Source organism: Thamnophis sirtalis, unplaced genomic scaffold (assembly GCF_051295495.1).
Source record: "Thamnophis sirtalis isolate CommonGarterSnake01/CBP01778 unplaced genomic scaffold, rThaSir2_p1.2 scaffold_9, whole genome shotgun sequence".
Classification (NCBI taxonomy): domain Eukaryota; kingdom Metazoa; phylum Chordata; class Lepidosauria; order Squamata; family Natricidae; genus Thamnophis; species Thamnophis sirtalis.
In genome coordinates, this window is record NW_028261389.1 from 25128104 (window position 1) to 25147098 (window position 18995).

At 41.7% G+C, this 18995-nt stretch overlaps 1 protein-coding gene across 2 annotated transcripts in view; it reads left to right on the forward strand.

The window, feature by feature from the left end:
- Positions 1-17757: 17757 nt before the first annotated feature.
- ABTB3 (ankyrin repeat and BTB domain containing 3) overlaps positions 17758-18995 on the forward strand; it is a 221861-nt gene continuing 220623 nt past the window's right edge. For both annotated transcript variants that reach the window (XM_014053732.2, XM_014053733.2), the window contains exon 1: positions 17758-18964. In XM_014053732.2, coding sequence (XP_013909207.2) covers positions 17758-18964 — 1207 coding nt within the window. The remainder of the gene's footprint in view (positions 18965-18995) is intronic.

Below are 18995 nucleotides of genomic sequence, written 5' to 3' on the forward strand. Positions count from 1 at the left end.
TATAAGAATGTAGACCTGATATTGGGACAGGAAAGAATGAACTGTTAAAGGGGACTTTCAGAAAAGGTTACATGGTCCTGAGAAAGACGAAACCATGAGAAAAAAACCACCTTCAAAATAACCTTTCTTTGATCTTGTATAAGATGGGACAAAAAGAAACTCTGATAGATGTTTAAGATTCTGTTACTGGGGTCTATAATAAAAAAAGAGCATTTCTGGAATCTCTCACATGCCTGTTCTTGACGTAGTCTATTGTGGTTGGGTGACTGGAAGGACAGAGGCTGGCAACAAGTGACCAAGGATTCTACTTCTGACCTCGTGGCTGGTAGTATGCCAAAGTCACTCAGGAATAACAATGGAGAATACACAATCTAGAACAGACTACCAACATCACAATTGTGATTGACTTGCCCAGTCTAATAACAGCCTCTGCCGTGGCATGTATAGTCATCAAACTCATCAGGGAATGAGCAAAAAATCCCTCCTTCAAGGAGGATATAAGTAACCATAATGCATTATCCAGACAGCCATAGAAACTACTCTTTAAGAGACAAGTCCCAGGATTGATGTCTAGTTTGTTGGGAAACTCTTGTGCAAATCTCAGAGACAATAAAATTAATAAAATAATGAAAAGTACAACCATGTAAAAAGTCTTGCTGGCAAAACCATTAGAAAAACCCCTTAATAAATATTCAAAGATGACAAGATAAGCTGGCAAAACCAAGCTTCCCCCCCATTAAATCAATCTTCTCTGCAGCACAGTAGTGCTTTTTTATAAAAGATCACTAACTAAACTGTGTTTATGGGGAGTCCAAACACCTGACAAACTATGCATAACATTGGGAGATATATCTGGGAGCCATCTGTCTCCAAAAGCCTCTAGTGGCTACTAGGAATTAACTGGGCAAATCCCAACTAATTTCTGTGTAACCAAATGGTTGATGAACGATGCCAGCTCATATCTATAGCAAAAATCCAGAAAAGGGGTGGCATTAGTACTTTAAAACTGAAATCACCAAGTGTGATTTTAACTGTCTTAGATATGAACTGGGGACAAGATGCTAGCAATGTCATTAAGACTCAGCTTGGGGGGGGGGGGGAGGCAGTCTTAACAGCATTACAGGCCCTGGGCAAAGCAGTGTACTGGGCAGTGTATTGTATATATATGACACAAGGTGCATGGAAGGATTAACATAAACAAATTAGTATGAGGCCCACGGGCAAGTGCTCATCAGATGAGCCCCATGCGTTAAGATAGCCCTGGGGAGGAGAAGGTTGCTGGAACTGTTCACATCATGCTGAGGGGAAAGAGAGGAATAGACCTCAGTTTAACAAATAGTTAATTACATTTAGACAACAAAGATGGCAAAGAGGGATGGTAAAATGGTAAAAATCTGCAGAACTGATCATGCATTTAAAATGCTTAGTGACAGCTATTCAGATGGCCATTCCACTCATTAAACAGTGCATAAGTAATCAGATTGAGGCAAGGATCTACGTGTTCCCTCCAGGGGTGGATTCTGGCTGGCTTTACTGCCAGTTTGCTTGTGCGCATGCTTCACGCGCATGCACAGTTCAAAACAAGATGGCAGAGATGACCAGGGAACTGGTTCAGAAGTGTGGCAGGCCTGGATCACTGCCAGTTCCAGTGACCCAGGCTGCCATACTGTTACCAGTTTGGTTGAACCGGGCCAAACCGGTAGGAATCCACCTCTAGTTCCCTCTCTGAAAGCACATGGCATTTCCAGCTTCATTTTTTATGCTGCTACAATCTGCTAACCACAGAACGGCCTTTTCTCTGACTCACTGCAATACCTTCCCCTTAGCTGTGTGAGAAGGAAAGTACAGAGTATCCCCTTTCCTAAAAGGCATAGAGTTTCACTCTGTCTGTGCCTCTGTCTGTTTCACTCTGTCTGTGTCATAATGGGCAAATCAAAACTGCCAGGCCCATCCACCTCTTCTCATTTTACAGACAAGTCCCAATACCTTTATTCCAGAAGTGGGTTGCTCCTGGTTCAGCCCAGTTTGGCCAAACTGGTAGTGGTGATTTGGCCTGGGTCACAGAACCAGCAGCGACCCAGGCTGGTCATGCCCCCGAACTAGTTCCCTGTTTTTTCGGCTGTTGCTGGCATGTTTCTGCACATGTGCAGAACAATTTACAGTCAACTGCGCATGTGTGAGCAAAGCATGTGCAAAGTGAACCAGTACCAATCGTTATAGGAACCCGTCCCTGCTTTATTCCCCTACTATATACCAGCCTACAAAGCCAGTGTTTCTCAATCATGAAGATGAGTGGACTTCAACTTCCAGAATTCCCCAGCCAGCATAGGTAGTAATTAGTAATTGTTTTTTCTGCCAATAGGTGAATTCTGGGAGTAGAAGTCCACCATCTTCAAGTGGCCAAGGTTGCACTAGCCAAAAAGAACAACTTTACATCTCCTTACAACTCTTTGATTCCAACCCCTATAACATACTGTATATTGTTGCTAGTTCTTTACAGTAGCATCCAAAATCTATTGAGTATTGATGGTTCAATGAAGATCAGCACAAATCATATCTATTATCCAGTTACCCAATTTTACAGGGTATTTTTTGCAACAGATTATTTTTTATGCTTTTAATCTATAAAAAATCAAATAGATTTTCATTTCATTTGTTTTGTCTTCCGTTTAAAAAATAATAATCCACCTTACAGTATTTATATGTTGCCTGTTTATTTATTTCATAATTGTTAATCTCACTGTTCCCACATTTTACCTTAGTCAAAGACTGAAATTAAAATATTTTAATGCATTGATATTGCAACATCTTAGAAATATATGGGCAAGTACACTGAAGTTTCATTGTAATTTTGCAACAGTTTGTGTATTCAATAAATAGATACTGAAACAAGCATATAAGCAGATTCTGCTATATCCTAAGTAGGAACAATCGTCTAAGATTTTGAAACATAAAAGCATCTTACTAATTATCAGAAGCTAACTGCTCTCCAAAACAATGTCAAGTTTTGGACAAAACGCTTTATTCTCAAAATGGGGTTATCTGATTAAGTCTATAAAGCAAGCAAACTAATACTTTCACAGAAAGCAATAAACACAATATGAAAACAAATAAGAAAGCAAACAGCAATACATCTTGCAGACCATAAATATCTCAGTATTTAAAACAGCCTGCCACATTGCTTTATTTTAATTACCAAACTGAAGCCAGTCTCGAATTAATTATACATCAAGTAGTATCTATGCAGGAAAATCAGTGCGTAGTTGGGAATTTTTAAAATAAAACTTTTCATGCACAATCCACATTTTTCCTTCTATACATACTTGATATACACATGCACAATCTATCAATATCCCCAAAAGTATATCACTTTCATAAGGTTGTTTTTGCCCCCCTCTCTATATCTCTCTCTCCCTGTCTCTCTCTCTTTCTGTTTCTCTCTGTCTGTGACTCTGTCTTTCTCTGTCTGTCTCTGTCTCTGTCTCTGTCTCTGTCTCTGTCTCTCTGTCTCTCTGTCTCTGTCTCTGTCTCTGTCTCTGTCTCTGTCTCTCTCTGTCTCTCTGTCTCTCTGTCTCTGTCTCTGTCTCTGTCTCTCTCTGTCTCTGTCTCTCTCTCTCTCTCTCTCTCTCTCTCTCTCTCTCTCTGTGCTTGTATATTCTAATTTATGCATTTTTACCCACTTTTCTGGGTAAACTTTTTTTCCTAAATGAAATCTTTTGCGAAATCTAGGAAAGTGCTGCATTACAAAATAAGCATTACTTTTTGCTTATATGTTCAGAAGGTTTTTTTTAAAAAGGTTATATGAACATTTGAAAAGCCCAGGAGTGACTAAAAGACAGCACAAGATTCATCTACTACTGAATTATTGCATTTATTTCTCATGCTCAAGGTTTTACAGCCTAACATTTCATGGAATTAGAAATGCCAGACATATAACCTGGATGAGAAGAGGAAGTGTGATCACATGCAGTGTTTAAAAGAAAAGACAAGGAGTTTTTGCTTCATTGCTTTATTGATTGCACAACAACTTTTAACTATGTAGACCAGAATAAATGTTGAATAGCACTTAAAACATGAGTTAAGTACATCATTTGCCTAGAAGCAAGTGTATGATGGTCAAAAATCAAACATAATGGCTCAACATTAAGAAAGGAATTCACCAAGGCTGCATTTTGTCACATTATTTATTACACTTATCAGAATATAGCCTATGAAATTTTGGAGCAGAAGAAATATTAACTGGAATTAAAATTGCTGAGGAAAACATCAACAATCTCACATCAGCTCCATTTTGATGGCTGGAAGTGAGGGAATTTTAAGGCAGTGTTTCTCAACTTTGGCAGCTGTATGGACTTCAACTCCCAGAATTCAGAGCTGGCTGGGGAATTCTGGGAGTTGAAGTCCACACATCTTCAAGCAGCTACTGTTGATAAACACTGATTTAATAGTCTTTTATTGAAGGTAAAAGAAGGAAGTGCAAAAGCCAATCTGCTGCTCAATATTTTTTTAAAAAAGGAAATTTATGTCAAAAGGTAAGGGCAGCCTAACAGAACTAGGCTGAGAAGAATTAGTAGTAATTACAGAGATGATCTTTCTAGGCTCAAAAAAATCACAAGAATGGTTACTGGAATAATGAAAGAAAATGATTATTAATTGGGAGAAAGGCTGTGACAAATCTAGGCAAAATATTAAAGTGCAGAGACATTAAATCGACAGCAAAGATATATATTGCCAAGGGCATGGCAACATTATGCCTGTGAAAGCTGAACCACCAGAATGGCTAAAGAAAGCAAAACTGATGCCTTTGAATTGTAGTAGGATAGAAAATTGTATCAGAAGGAGAACAAACAATTCAAACAATTTAAATGAACTGCCACTGGACTGTTCAGTGGAAGCACAAATAATGAAGCTAAAGGTTAAACACAAAATATAGAGAAGAATTACTGGAGATAATACTAATACCTTATTAAACTTGTATGCCTGACACTTGGAAAAAATAAGGACAATTGAAAAAGAGATTGGTACTATCACCAGCTAGATAGCAAAAAGATGACTAGATAACTGTCACTGATGACAGAAGCAGGACCTAACAAGCTTATAAGGAAGAAATTAATGACAGACAATCCTAGTGAATAATGTCTAGTCAGTTACAGAGAACTGGAAGCAACTAAATGACTAAACAATATACTAATATGAAACCCACATATATTTTCTCCATGTCACAATCGAGATTCCAAGTTGATCAATAAACTACTTTATATTTACTTTAACAACAACAACAACAAGAAAACAACCAAATGTGGAGGAGGACCCAACGTCACGATGATACGGACGTGCGGTCTCAATGCTCTGAGACCGCAGCCGATACTTTTGCCGCTGGGTGATCCAATCAGACTTAAACCATCCCGCAGAGATGGTGAACAGGAAAAATACATCTTGCTGATCTCAGGGACATCACAAAGTCCCTGATTGATCCAAGAGAAGTTCTTCAAGCCTGTGACAAAAAGTCCAGCCACCAGACTGATGAAGTCGGGGCGGCTCCGAAACGGAAGGATATGGTAAGAGAAAGTGTTTCCAGCTGGTGAGGAATTTTTGCCATTTTAAAAGAGACTGCCTATAAAAAACTTAAAGTTAATTTAAATTTGAGAACAGAAGAAATAAGCGGTGGAATTAAGCTTTGAATGGTTTTGGACAGTGGGTTATCTTACTTTTTAAATGTTATTTTCATGGATGGAATTTATGCAAGCCTTTTAAACCGAATGTATTAAGTTTTTTTTTCATTATTTTTTTTGCAACCTATGGACTAAAATTCTCCTTCTTCATTACTTCATGTGTTTTTCCCTTTTTCTGCTCTATTTAATTCAAGAATTTGACTTTTTTTAAAACGGAATAAAAAGATACAAAGAACAACAAAGAAAATTGTAACAACAGAGGGAAAGATGACTCTGCTACTCAGAGTCTGGAGGTTTGTATATTGGAAAAAAACACTTTTGTTTTCTTCACTGATTATTCTCGCTTGGCACTTCAAGGTCTCACAGTTTTGTCTATAGAGAGTGATAAGAAGAAAAGCATACAGATGTTCCTTTGAAGTATATCTTTAACCAGAGAAAAGTGAAAATAAAATCTTATTGTGAATTTATGCTTTAAATATATCTGAGTTAAAATACTTAAGTTAATATGAATTATGGTTGATGACTATGGAAGAGATATGCGAAAGTCTTTTGTAACCAACAGATACACTTTCTACAGTATGTAAAGAAGGAGGATTCTTTGTGTTGTGTCTGTTTTGAATATATATATATATATATATATATATATATATATATATATATATATATATATATATATATATTCAATATATATATATATTCAATATATATATATATATATATTATATATATATATATATATATATATATATATATATATATATATATATATATATATATATATATATATATATATATATATATATATATATATATATATATATATAGTTTCACAACCCCTGGTATGCCCAAATATGGGAGGAAGAATACTGCTTCCTTTCTCTGTCTATCGGCTCATCACAAGAGACCATCCAGACAGAAAGCCATTATTTTTACTGTTGCCTTTGTTACATTTGTGTTGCATTTGTGCTGATAAATAAATAAAGGGAGACTAGTATAGATCTATTTCAAGCTATTTAGCTCTCATCAGCTAGCCATACCCTTATACTGGGATTCGAACCTGGGCTGTATTATATATTAGGCAGTTGTATTAGCCACTAGGCCACAGGCTCTCGTCCTTTATCAGCTAAGCCAGGGAAATAAGTATGTATTGTGTCACAACCCCTAGTATGCCCAAATATGAGAAGAAGCATACTGCTTCCTTTCTCTGTCTAGAGAAGTCACAAGAGACCATCCAGACAGAAAGCCATTATTTTTACTGTTGCCTTTGTTACATTTGTGTTGCATTTGTGCTGATAAATAAATAAAGGGAGACTACTATAGATCTATTTCAAGCTATTTAGCTCTCATCAGCTAGCCATATCCTTACTGGGATTCAAACCTGGGCTGTATTACATATTAGGCAGTTGTATTTGCCACTATTTGGGCATACCAGAGGTTGTGACACACACACACACACACACACACACACTCATCAACCAAATGTAAGTTAACCTAATGAAGATGTAGATAGGTATTTACCCCTCTCCACTGCAGTCCTTTCTCTGTTTGAGTGGATGGGCTGTATATTCATATTGTTATAGTTTCTTGAGATGGGTGTTCCTACTTGAGACTTCTAACCAGACTGATATCATGAATTTGGGAATATGTTTATCAAGAGAACTAACCATAAATCTAAAAGTCAGCTAGCAACTTCTGGGTAGTCCTTGCTGGACTTCCCTATATTTGGAGATACAGTAGTACCTCATTCATTGGTTCCAGGAGGCATGATGAGTACCAAAAACGATGAACACCAAAGAATTTTTCCCCATAAGGAATAATATAGTCAGTTTCAAGGCAGCCGACACTTACAATTCTAGCTTGTGCATTGAATATCAAACAAATGATGTGTACTGGGGCAAAATGTTTAGTCAATGAATTTCAAAGCTGTTGAGTACCAAGGTACCACTATAATTATGTGAACATAAAGATGTAGCATTTTTGTGTTATAATTCTGGAAACACTATACTAGGCTGGTTTCAGTAAAACATTTTTCTATTTGGGAGTTTTGTTAAATCAACATTGGTCAGTCAACCAGTCCTAGAACTGATATTCCCCCACCCCCACTTCTTGCCCAATATACATTAGCAATCAGCAAAGATATGACAGTATGGAGTTTGTTCACATTTTTATTGCTAAAGTTAGTATGACAAATTAGGTCATTATTTCTCATGCTCATTTTCATAGAGCATGAAAACTTAACAATTTGTGGTTCAGAAGTAAATAGCAATAACTGTTATTGAAGCCCCAAATGTATTTGAAACAATAATTGTTTCTGGGATAATTTGACCAGGACATAATTTGTTAGTGGCTATGAGATTCACCACACCTATATCATCCTAATTAAGAATACAGAACAGTTGCATTGAAAAGTGGTGTTTCAATAAAAGCTTGATGAAATTGGTATGGATGGTAAGGAGGCAAGAGTAATTTGATACTTCTGTCAGAATACAGGTAGTTGTAAACCACTCGCTTAGTAACTGTTTGAAGTTATAATGGCAAAAAGTGACTTAGGATAGTTTTTCCCACTTGCAACTGTTCCAGCATCCCCATGGTCATGTGACCAAAATTCAGGTGCTTGGCAATTGGCAAGTATTTATGACAGTTGGACTGTCCTGGGTCATGTGATCACCATTAGTAACCTTCCCAGCTGGCTTCCAGCAAGCAAAGTCAACGGGGGAAAGCCGGTTTCGCTTAATGAACAAATAATTCACTTAACAACTGCAGTGATTCATTTAACAACTGTGGCAAGAAAGGTTGTAAAATGGGCAAAATTCACTGAACAATTGTCTTGCTTAGCAATGGAAATTTTGGATCAGTTATGGTTGTGATTTGAAGACTACCTGTATCTGTTTTAAGCTGTTACATGAAAGAGAAATTCTTTAAATTAAAAAAAAAAGAGAATTCTTTAATGTTGCAGAGGATAGTTTACAGAAGACGGAGGGTCTTTTTAAAATTTTATTTGATAACTAGGAGGAGGTTTCTAATAAGAACTTTACTAATTATCTATTAAGGTATTGATCTCCTTTAGGTAATCTCCCAGCCCTTTTGGATGATCTCATTCTGGTTTCCTGAATCAGGCTGGGGGTTACATTTCATTACTTACAACAGTGGCCCCAATCTTTTGGGCACTAGGGACCAGTTCCGTGGAGAGAAGTTTTTCCACAGACTGGAGGGGGCGTGATTTTACATGCTGCCTGCATCCCGCGGATGGGGGTTTGTTTGTTTGCATGGACCAGTTTCTGGCATGTCGTGACCCAGTGTCGGTCCACAGGCCGAAGGTTGGGGACCTCTGACTTATAACGAAGACTCTTGCCTTAGAAGACAAACTCTTGCTTTGTCTCCTGTTTCATGTTTTAGCATCATCTCCTAGTTTTAATGTTTAAGCTGAGCCAAGACAGACTCATAACTAAAATTTTGAGAAACAGCTGCCAGAGAAGATAGATGAACATTGAAGAAATTGGTCCAAGGGGCTGACACTTTATAAGGCAGCATTTAAGACTAATTTCAATTCTACACTTACACTTCTACTTTAAAGCTTCTGTGCTTTATTAACTCTATGGAATATACTTCCCAAAGAAGATACAATTGTCTCCACTTTTCTACATTCAGTAAAATTAAAATGGTATTTATTTTAATAAATACTTGTTTTTAATTTTACTTCTAATTTTATTAGCGCTGTTTCTATTTTTTTTTTGCAATGTTTACTATTAACTGCTGTAAGCCTCCCTGAATGTTGTACAGACAGAAAAGAGAGATACAATTTAAATAAATAAAGTATATAATAGGAAATTGTCACCCATCATTTACCAGTCCCTGTTTCGTTAAGAACCATTTTGCTCCCACTGACAAATGGTTACCTCCACTCAGTTTTCTCTCTGGAATGATGCTGATGAAAAAGCTTGTCAAGGTACTGAGGATTTAATAGCTGCCAGCTGATGAAAGGTTGTAAGCTGTAATCAGTAAGCTGATGCAATGTAAGGCAAGGCTGATTAAATGAGGCCAATTCATTGCATCTATGGTCTAACACTTTTAAGACTCTGATGGCATGTCCACACAAGTCTATGTATGGGTGGCTATTAGAGGGCATTTCCCTCTCTCATCATATATTTCATTTTCTCTACTTGTGTCTAAGCTGAATGGTAAGGGATTTTATTTAACCATGTGTATGTCTGTATATATTTCGGTATTTAAACCACTATTAATTGTCTGAAGGCTCTGTGTGCTGTGTTTTTGCTCCTGGGTCTCTCTCATAATACTAGCCATGCTGCCAAAACTCTGACAAAGCTTATTTCTTTGCCTCAATGGCACTTGATAAATGTCAGGCAAGGGAATTCTTTTACTGATGGGGATCTGCAAGGTGGAATCATTTAAGTCCATTTTAACAAATTATGATTATTGGTCTCATTGCCTATAGAGAAGATCACCTTCATTTACTCTGATTCCAATGTTTTGATTTGAATAGAATCAAAGGTGGCAATTTACTCTCTGATGGATACCTTTCAGCTTGAGCAGAACCTGCTCCTGGGATACTTGGTCATCTTGGCTTTTGAAACTGGCTACAGCTGGGATTACATTACAAGTGTCAAATGTGCTAAATGTCCCATTGCAGGGAAGATATTGTGCTTTGTGTTGTTTGGAATAGCAGCTTTTGACATCATCAAACATGATGTTCTTTCATATCATCTCACTGAATTGTGGTGTCTTCAATCATACTTGAAAGACAATATTAGGCTAGGAGGACTAAACAATTAATCCGTAGATTAAACTGCTTTCTGTGTGACTATACCAGGAGATGGATGAATGTGAGAGGTTAGAAGTCTGGTTGGAATAACAAATGTGTCACTGTTTAACAATAGCTACCTAAGTAAGTTGACAGAGATACGTCTTAGATTTGGTGTGGAATGTCCCTGGGTTGCTAATACTTAAGGAATGTAGCAACATGCTGAGACCAATCTCTCAAGGGTCGTCAGGGGTTCATAATTATTAGGACTTCCATAGGCTTGTGGCAATTGATACCTGCTTTCACTCACCAAGTAGGGCAGCTAGTAGACCTGACCAAGGATGATATTCTGAGGTTAGGGAGTAGATGATAGGCTAGCCCAGTCTTTCTTCTGTAGGGGAATGGAGACCTGAAAATGTCTAGATTTCATAGATTTCATGGAATTCTGAATATCTGAAATCTGAAAATTCACTTTCATGGGCAAGCCTTCCTTTTTAATTTGTTGTTGTGTTTTAAGGTGGATGTATTGGATTTATATTGCTATGTAATAAAAGGTGAAGGTTCCCCTTGCACATATGTACTAGTCATTCTCAACTCTAGGGGTGGTGCTCATCTCCATTTCAAAGCCAAAGAGCCAATGTTGTCCAAAGACCTCTCTGTGGTCATATGGCCAGCATGTCTAAACACTGAAGGCACATGGACCGCTGTTACCTTGCCACCAAGATGGTTCCCATTTTTCTACTTGCATTTTTACATCCTTTCAAACTTCTGGTTGGCAGAAGCTGGGACAAGTAACAGGAGCTCATTCTGTTACGTGGGGCTATGGATTTGAACTGCCAAACTGCTGACCTTTCTGATCGACAAGCTCAGCATCTTAGCCACTGAACCACTGCATCCTCATGCTATGTATTGTGAGGGGGTTATTGTTAATCTAGTGCGCTAAAGATATAAATGTATGGAGGCATTTATAATAATAAATAAATGAATAGCAATGAAAAGCTGCATCACAGTGATAGATACTGCAGAAGTGTCAATTGTAGTATAATCAAGCACACTATTTCTAGTTCTGGATTAATCTTTCCTAACTTAGTGTCCTCTGCATGCTGTTTTGATGCTATTCTACAACTTCCATCATCCACGCACAGCTAATACCCATAGGAGAGAGAAATAAAACCCATAATGATTTTGATAGGTTTTAAAAAATGGATTGAAAATAAAGAATGACATTTAACAGATATGGCTATTAGTTTGGTAATGGGTTGTGAAAAAGATGAGGGGATAGTGGTTGATTACAAAATCCATATGAGTCAGCACTATAGCAAAGGAAGAAAAACGCAATCAACAGAAATAGGATTTCCAAATCACAGGAAGTCACTGTTGCATTTTATTTTGTTTTGGTAATCCCACAATGAGCACTGCATCCGTTTTCTGGAACCCTATTAAGGATTCAAAGAAACTAAAATAACTTCAGAGAAAGGTATACCAAAAGATTGGAAACTAAGCCAGTTCTTGAGCAGGATAAAGATTTCTACAGCTCTAAAATTCCATCCTACTATCTGAAAGACATTTTCTATAGTTCTCTTATACTTCCCACTTGACTTGCCCTATAGAATTCTGCTATAGAGCAGGGGTCACCAACCTTTTGGACCTAAGGGACCACTAAATTCATAATTTTAAATCCCTAATATGATCTGCCTAATGACCGGCTGGATGGGTATGGCAAGGTGGTCATGTGACTGGATGGGTGTGGCCAACTCGATGTCACTCACATCGAGGAGCATCTTGCCAGCCTCTACTTGCCCTCCTCGCCTGCCTGCCTGGGCTCCTTAGGGCCCCAACAGGAAGCAGTTGCTGGAACTAAGCAGCCACCATGAGAAAGAGTTGGCAAAACATCTGGCTCAGTTCAAATTGGATCTGACCAAGAAGGAGGCTCAGCAGAAGCACCTCACTGAGGACTATGAGCATAGGCTTTCCAAACAGAGGGAAGACCTGCAGGAGTGCAAGGCCATCTACCAGTGGCTGAAGGCTGGAGCAGGCTGAAATGGTCAGCCAGTTCCAGACCATGATGCAATCCCACTGGAATGAGGCCCTCCAGCTCTGTGCCACCAGCGGCATTTCTCTCCAGCCTTCACCCAAAGTCCCATACCAGGAGGCTGAAACAGACCCCAAGTCAGAATTTTTGCCCCCCTCCAACCCACACAAAAAGACCCCGAAGGGGGAGACTCTCTGCAGCAACACAAACATTCATTGCATGTATCCTTCCCAGGGGGCATAATTTGAGAACCCCTGATTTAGTGCAATATAAAAAATGCAAATAATTTTTCTGTGGACCACCAGAATTTTCTTGTGGACAACCAGTGATCCATGGATCATCAGTTGGTGACCGCTGCTATAGAGTACATAGAATAGCATTACATTAGCAAATTTTAATGCGTAACTCTCAATACTAACATGGTAATCATATACTACAGAAGTAACATTCCTTATGCAGAAGGTTTTTGTACCTGCTCCAATTCCCCGAATGAATCCGAAGACCTTCTCTATTGTTATTGGAGTGAAGAGTTTATAATCTCACTTCTTACCCATTATGCAGGCTAATCTGAAATTGAAGTTATCTTTTTACTGGATAACTTTTGCACTGAACTTTTCCAGTAATGCAATGAAGTTTTGCTTGATTGCAATTGCTATTAGAAGGTTCTTGGTTTGACTCTTACATCAATTAATATTTGGACCTAACGGTATATACATTTCTCATCTCTACATCCATACCCATCACTGTTATTTGTATTTTTATTCTATTTTACTTTATTTTGTACCATTTTTAAATAGAGACTGTCATAGTATCATTAATCTTCTGCAACCTGTTTTGACTTCTTATAATTTTAGGGCTTCTGGCTGTACATTAGTAATGAAACGTTAAGAGAAATCCAACCTTGTTGACCCACGACTATTGTGCAAGGTTTGCCACCAAGCACATTGTGAAGTATGTGGATGATACAACAGTAGTGGGTCTTATTCAGGACAACAATGAGAGTGCTTATCGGAAGGAGGTGGAGGGTTTGGTGAACTGGTGTAATAAAAACAGCTTTGGTTTAAATGTTGGAAAAACTAAAGAGATCATTGTCGATTTCAGAAAGGCAGGCACCCCCATGCACCTCTGAGTATTAATGATTCACCTGTCGAGGTGGTTAGTAGCATTAGGTTTCTGGGTGTGCAACTAACAAGTAGGCTGGCTTGGTCACTCAACACTGAGACACTGGTGAAGCGGACATAGGCCAGCACCTGCATTTTCTGCGTCATATGAGAAAAGTAGATCTTCCTTCCCCTGTCCTTACCACTTTCTATAGAGGGACGATCGAGCGCATCCTCTTCAAATTGTATTACAGTCTGGTTTGGAAGCATTACTGCGTTGGACAAGAAGGCGGTACGGAGAGTGGTGAGGATGGCAGATAGGATTATTGGCAGTTCACTTCCTTCTATTCAGAACATAGCATATAAGCGATGCCTGACCAGGGTCTTCAGTATTGTCTGGGACGCTACACATCCTCTTCATGACCTGTCTTCCTTGTTGCCTCCTGAGAAGAGGCTTTGTGGTATCCGAAGCAGAACATCCAGATTCGGTCATACTTTTGTTCCATATAGTATCAACCTTGTGAACTCTCAAGCTTCCTCTTTCTGATATGTATTCAAGACAGGGGAGAAATTCAGCAGGTTCTGACAGGTTCTGGAGAACTGGTAGTGGAAATTTGGAATAATTGGGAGAACTGGCAAATACCACCTCTGGCTGGCCCCAGAGTGGGGTGGGAATGGAGATTTTGCAATATCCTTCCCCCAGGAGTGGGGTGGGAATAGAGATTTTGCAGGATCCTTCCTCTGCCGTACCCACCAAGCCACACCCACAGAACCGGTAGTAAAAAAAAATGAACTTCACCACTGATTCAGTGTGCATGCGTGTGTGTGTAGCATGAGCTGCCATCTTTCTATAAATCTTGGTGAGTGGGTGTGGAGTGCTGGCTTTGTTTCAGTAAGTGGAATGATTGGTTGTGTGGTTGTATCATGATTGGTAGATTGGTGCTGATTGGTGCTGATTGGTGCTGGCTGTGTGTCCGTTGTTGTTTTGTGTTGTAACGGCCTGGGTGGTGGTGGGGCTCGTTTGTTGACTAGGGCTGGTTTCCAGATGTCTGGTAGGCAGGAGGTATCGTCATGTTTATTCATGTTGTGGGGGTGTTTCTCTATTTCGATAGCTTCCATAATTATTCTCTTGTTGAAGTGTTCAGTTTTGGAGATTAACCTGGTTCTTTCAAAATTAATTTCATGTCCTGTAGCTTTAAGGTGCTAGAAAAGGGAGGAAGTTTTTTCTTTTTTTCTTACTGCGTTCTTGTGTTCTGCAATGCATGTATTTATCCATACACCCCACCAAGATTTATAGAAAGACGGCAGCTCCGACCATGTTTTAAGCCCAAAATCCAGCCTGAAGATGGCAAGTGAGACCTCGCCGAAACATTGCCAAGACAATATCAATCTTACACTGGAAAAGACCCGAATACAACAAGACCAGCATATATGCGTATGTATGTATGTATGTATGTATGTATGTATGTATGTATGTATGTGTATATAGTTCTTGAGCTATGAATTTCAGATTTCTTGAGAATATGAATACGACCCAATTGGCTCACACATATCCATGCATTTGAGTGAGAAGATTAGGCAAACTCTATTGGTTAAAGTTTGATATGAATTATGATATTGTTGTTGTTTTAATCTTTTATGCCATCTGGAATAAGTGCTGAGAGGGAAGAAGCCACAGAAATCATTTAAATAAATAAACATGAATAATGTGAAGAGAATACAAAAATTCAGATCGTTTCTTCAAGGAATTTATAAATAAATAGTAATTTTTTCCCCAAACCAGCACCTTCTAAGATGCATTGGACTACAATTGATTTCATTGTCAGCCAACAAAGCTCTGTTGAGAAGGTCAATGGGCATTATAATACATTAGTCCTCAATTTACAACAGTTCGTTTAGTGATTGTTCAAAGTTACAATGGCACTGAAGAAAGTGACTTATGACCCTTTTTCACAGTTACAATCTTTGCAGCATTTCCCCCATGATCATGTGATCAAAATTCAGATGATTGGCCATTGGGACTATTGCTGTATTCCCAAAGGTCATGTGATCACTTTTTGTGACTTTCTGACAAGCAAAATCAATGGGAAAGCCAAATTCACTTAACAACCATGTTACTAATTTAACAACTGAAGTGATTCATTTAACAACTGTGTCAAGGAAGGTTGTAAAATGGAGCAAAATGCACCAAACAAATGTCTCACTTAGCAACAGAAATTTTGGGCTCAATTGCATTCGTAAGTCGAGGGCTACCTATAGAATACATCTGGAAGCTGATAATGTAACCCCACTCTTGTTGGTGCCTGTGGGTCTTAGTTGAACATCCTTCTCCACTGCCAGATATACCAGATATGTAGGATCTTAGCTGCTATTATTCCTGGCCAATGAAGGCCAAGTTTATTGAGGAGTAAAAGAACTGAAGTCCTTCCAATCACCTGGTTGGGGGATACTGGTTTGATTTGCACTGTCTTCATATTGATTCCCAAATGATTCCTAATCTCTTTCTGAGGCTGACTCTAATTACTGGGAGAGGTTTTGTTTTAATGCAGGGGTGTCAAACTCAATTTCATCAGGGTTGTGTTTGACCTTGGGGTGGGGGGTGGGGAGGGGGCATGGCCAGCTCAACAACACTCATTAATGCTCCATTTTCAGCTGTGATGGCCTCCTGCAACCCTCTGCCATTGAAAAGGGAGCTCAGGGAGGCTGTGCATGCCCCCCCCCGTCCATTTTCACTGGCAATAAGCACTGTGGGCTGGTCCTTCACTGTTTCCAGGGTGGGACTGCCGGCCAGACCTAAGCACCCTGCAAGCCTTGAGTTTGACACCCCATTTTAATGCATATATGCCATGTTCATCTCCTAAATCTTCAAAGTTTGCTTGTACTGCAGGCTGAAATAAGGGGATCTGGGGATCAGTCTAGGTACCTCCAAAGGTGGGGGAGGTGATTCCCTTCGACTCCCCACTTATAAGCTCTGCCTTCAAAGACAGCTAACGACGAAGGTCTGGCATTCCCTGCTCAATTTTTCCCAACAGATGTTGCTACACACCACCTGGACTCGCTGGATCGCACTGAAGGGCAGGTGCTCTAACCTGCCACCGTCGTTCCTCCCTGCCTTCCAGCGCCATAAGTACAATTACAGGAGAGGCAAAACCTCGAGGGAGATTGCGGCTCTGCACCTGCAGAGAAGCACCCTCTCCCTTTCTCTCTCTCTCTCTCTCTCTCCCTTCGTCCCGTAAATCCCAGGATCTCAGGTTGGCGACAACGTAACACATCCAGCTGGTAAAGCCAAGCAGAGAACCAGTAACTGACAGTTACTTATGTATGTATGTATGTATGTATGTATGTATGTATGTATGTATGTATGTATGTATGTATGTACATACGTACGTACATACATACATTCGAAGCTTGCAATTTTTCAAAACAAAAAATCGCTACGGCTCCTTCCCGGAGCATCTTGGATCAACCAACAACCCTCGATCTGTTTTGGGATTACTACAAGCCCGAGATCTTGCGGGTTTTTTCCAATTTCCTCCGCTCGCCGGCCCGCCCACAGTCAGTGGGTACAGCAATACAAAGAAATCCTCAGGCCGGGACGGGCGACATCAAAAACCTACTTTGCTAATTCCCGAAAACAGCGAATTTAGGAGAGCCTGTTGAAGAAAATACGGATTTTTCAAAAAGGGGGGGGGAGAGAGAAAGTGACACTTCTCCGCCGTCGCAGCTGCCAGGGGTGAGGAGGGGGGGGGCAAGTCCCAGAAGGTAGCAAGGAAAGCGTTCCCATTGGTTCCCTTTTGAAGCGTTTTGCATAACCACGCCTCCCATGTCTCTCCCTCCCCCCCCGCCCCCATCCCCTTTCCCTGCCTCCTTCGGCTGGCTTGAGCGTGCCGGGCTAGTGCAGTGCCGGAGTCGGGCAAGAGCGGAACGCGACTGCCGCTTTTTCCTAACTGGGCAGCCACGGGAGGGGCGTTTCGTGGCGCTTCTTCGCCGCGCGTCCTTCTGCCAATGCGGATCGCGTACTGGCAAGAGGGAAAGAGGGACGGCGTTTTGCCCGGCGGACCTGCTGGAAAGTCAAGCCAGACGTCGGGAGCTGCGAAGTTGGAGAGAGGAGCGGAGGCTTTCGGGGCGCCGCCGCCGCCGCCGCCGCCTTTTCTCTTTTTAAAGTTTCCTGCTGGTGCAGCATGAAGTGCAGCGATGGCAAGGAGAGGTAAGACGGTGGTGAGGACGCTGGAAGATCTGACGCTGGACTCGGGCTATGGTGGCGCCGCAGACTCCGTCAGGTCCTCCAACTTATCCCTCTGCTGCTCCGATTCCCCTCACTCGGCTTACCCCTATGGAGGAAACGGCTGGCAGCAGCAGCAACGTCTAACAGACTCCATGCACAGTCGGCACAACAGCTTCGACACCGTCAACACTGTCCTGGTGGAAGACTCCGAAGGGCTGGACTGCTCCGGGCAGCACTGCTCCAGGCTGTTGCCTGACCTTGAGGAGGTTCCCTGGAGCCTCGACGAGGTGGAAGCCGTCCTCCTCCCGCAGCGCAAAGAGGCCCGAGGGCTCGGCGTGGCCCCCGCCGCCAGCTCCAGCAGCGCCGCCAGCTCCACCACCGTCAGCAGCAGCAGCGGAGGCGGCGGAGGAGGCGGCGATGGCGGCGGCCCCCTTTGCAAAGACGCCTTGGGCAGACTTTCCACCTTGGTCAGCCGAGCGCTGATCCGGCTGGCCAGGGAGGCTCAGCGGCTGAGCCTGCGCTTCGCCAAATGCACCAAGTACGAGATCCAGAGCGCCATGGAGATCGTCCTGGGTTGGAGCCTGGCCTCCAGCGGCACGGCGGCCGCCCTGGGCGCCTTGTCCCTCTACAACATGAGCAGCAGCGGCGGCGACCGCTTCAGCCGGGGCAAGTCGACCCGCTGCGGCCTCACCTTCTCGGTGGGCAAGTTCTACCGCTGGATGGTGGACAGCCGGGTGGCCGTGCGCATCCACGAGCACGCCGCCATCTACTTGACCGCCTGCATGGAGAACCTCTTCCGAGAGGTTTACGCCAGAGTCCTGCAGCTCGCCGCCTCGGCGCCGCCCCAGCAGCTCCAGGCTCAGCCCCACCAAAACAATCCGCCGCCTCAGCCGCAACAGTCTCAGCTGCACCACAGGGGCCCCTGCTCCAGCGCCGGCTCTGGCGGGACCTGTGCCGCCTCCGCCGCCAGTCTGCCCCCTGCCGCCGCCGCCGCCGCCACCACCAACGCCAACAAGGAGCGAGAGACGAACAGCGGCGGCGGCGGCAGCAGCCTGGCTGCTAACGAAGCGCCAAAGTTTACGCTCGAGTTTCTGGAGCAGACCGTCAACAACGACTCGGAGCTGTGGGGGCTGCTGCAGCCATACCAGCACCTGATCTGCGGGAAAAACGCCAGCGGTGAGTCAGGGGCCCTGCCCACCTGTTGTGG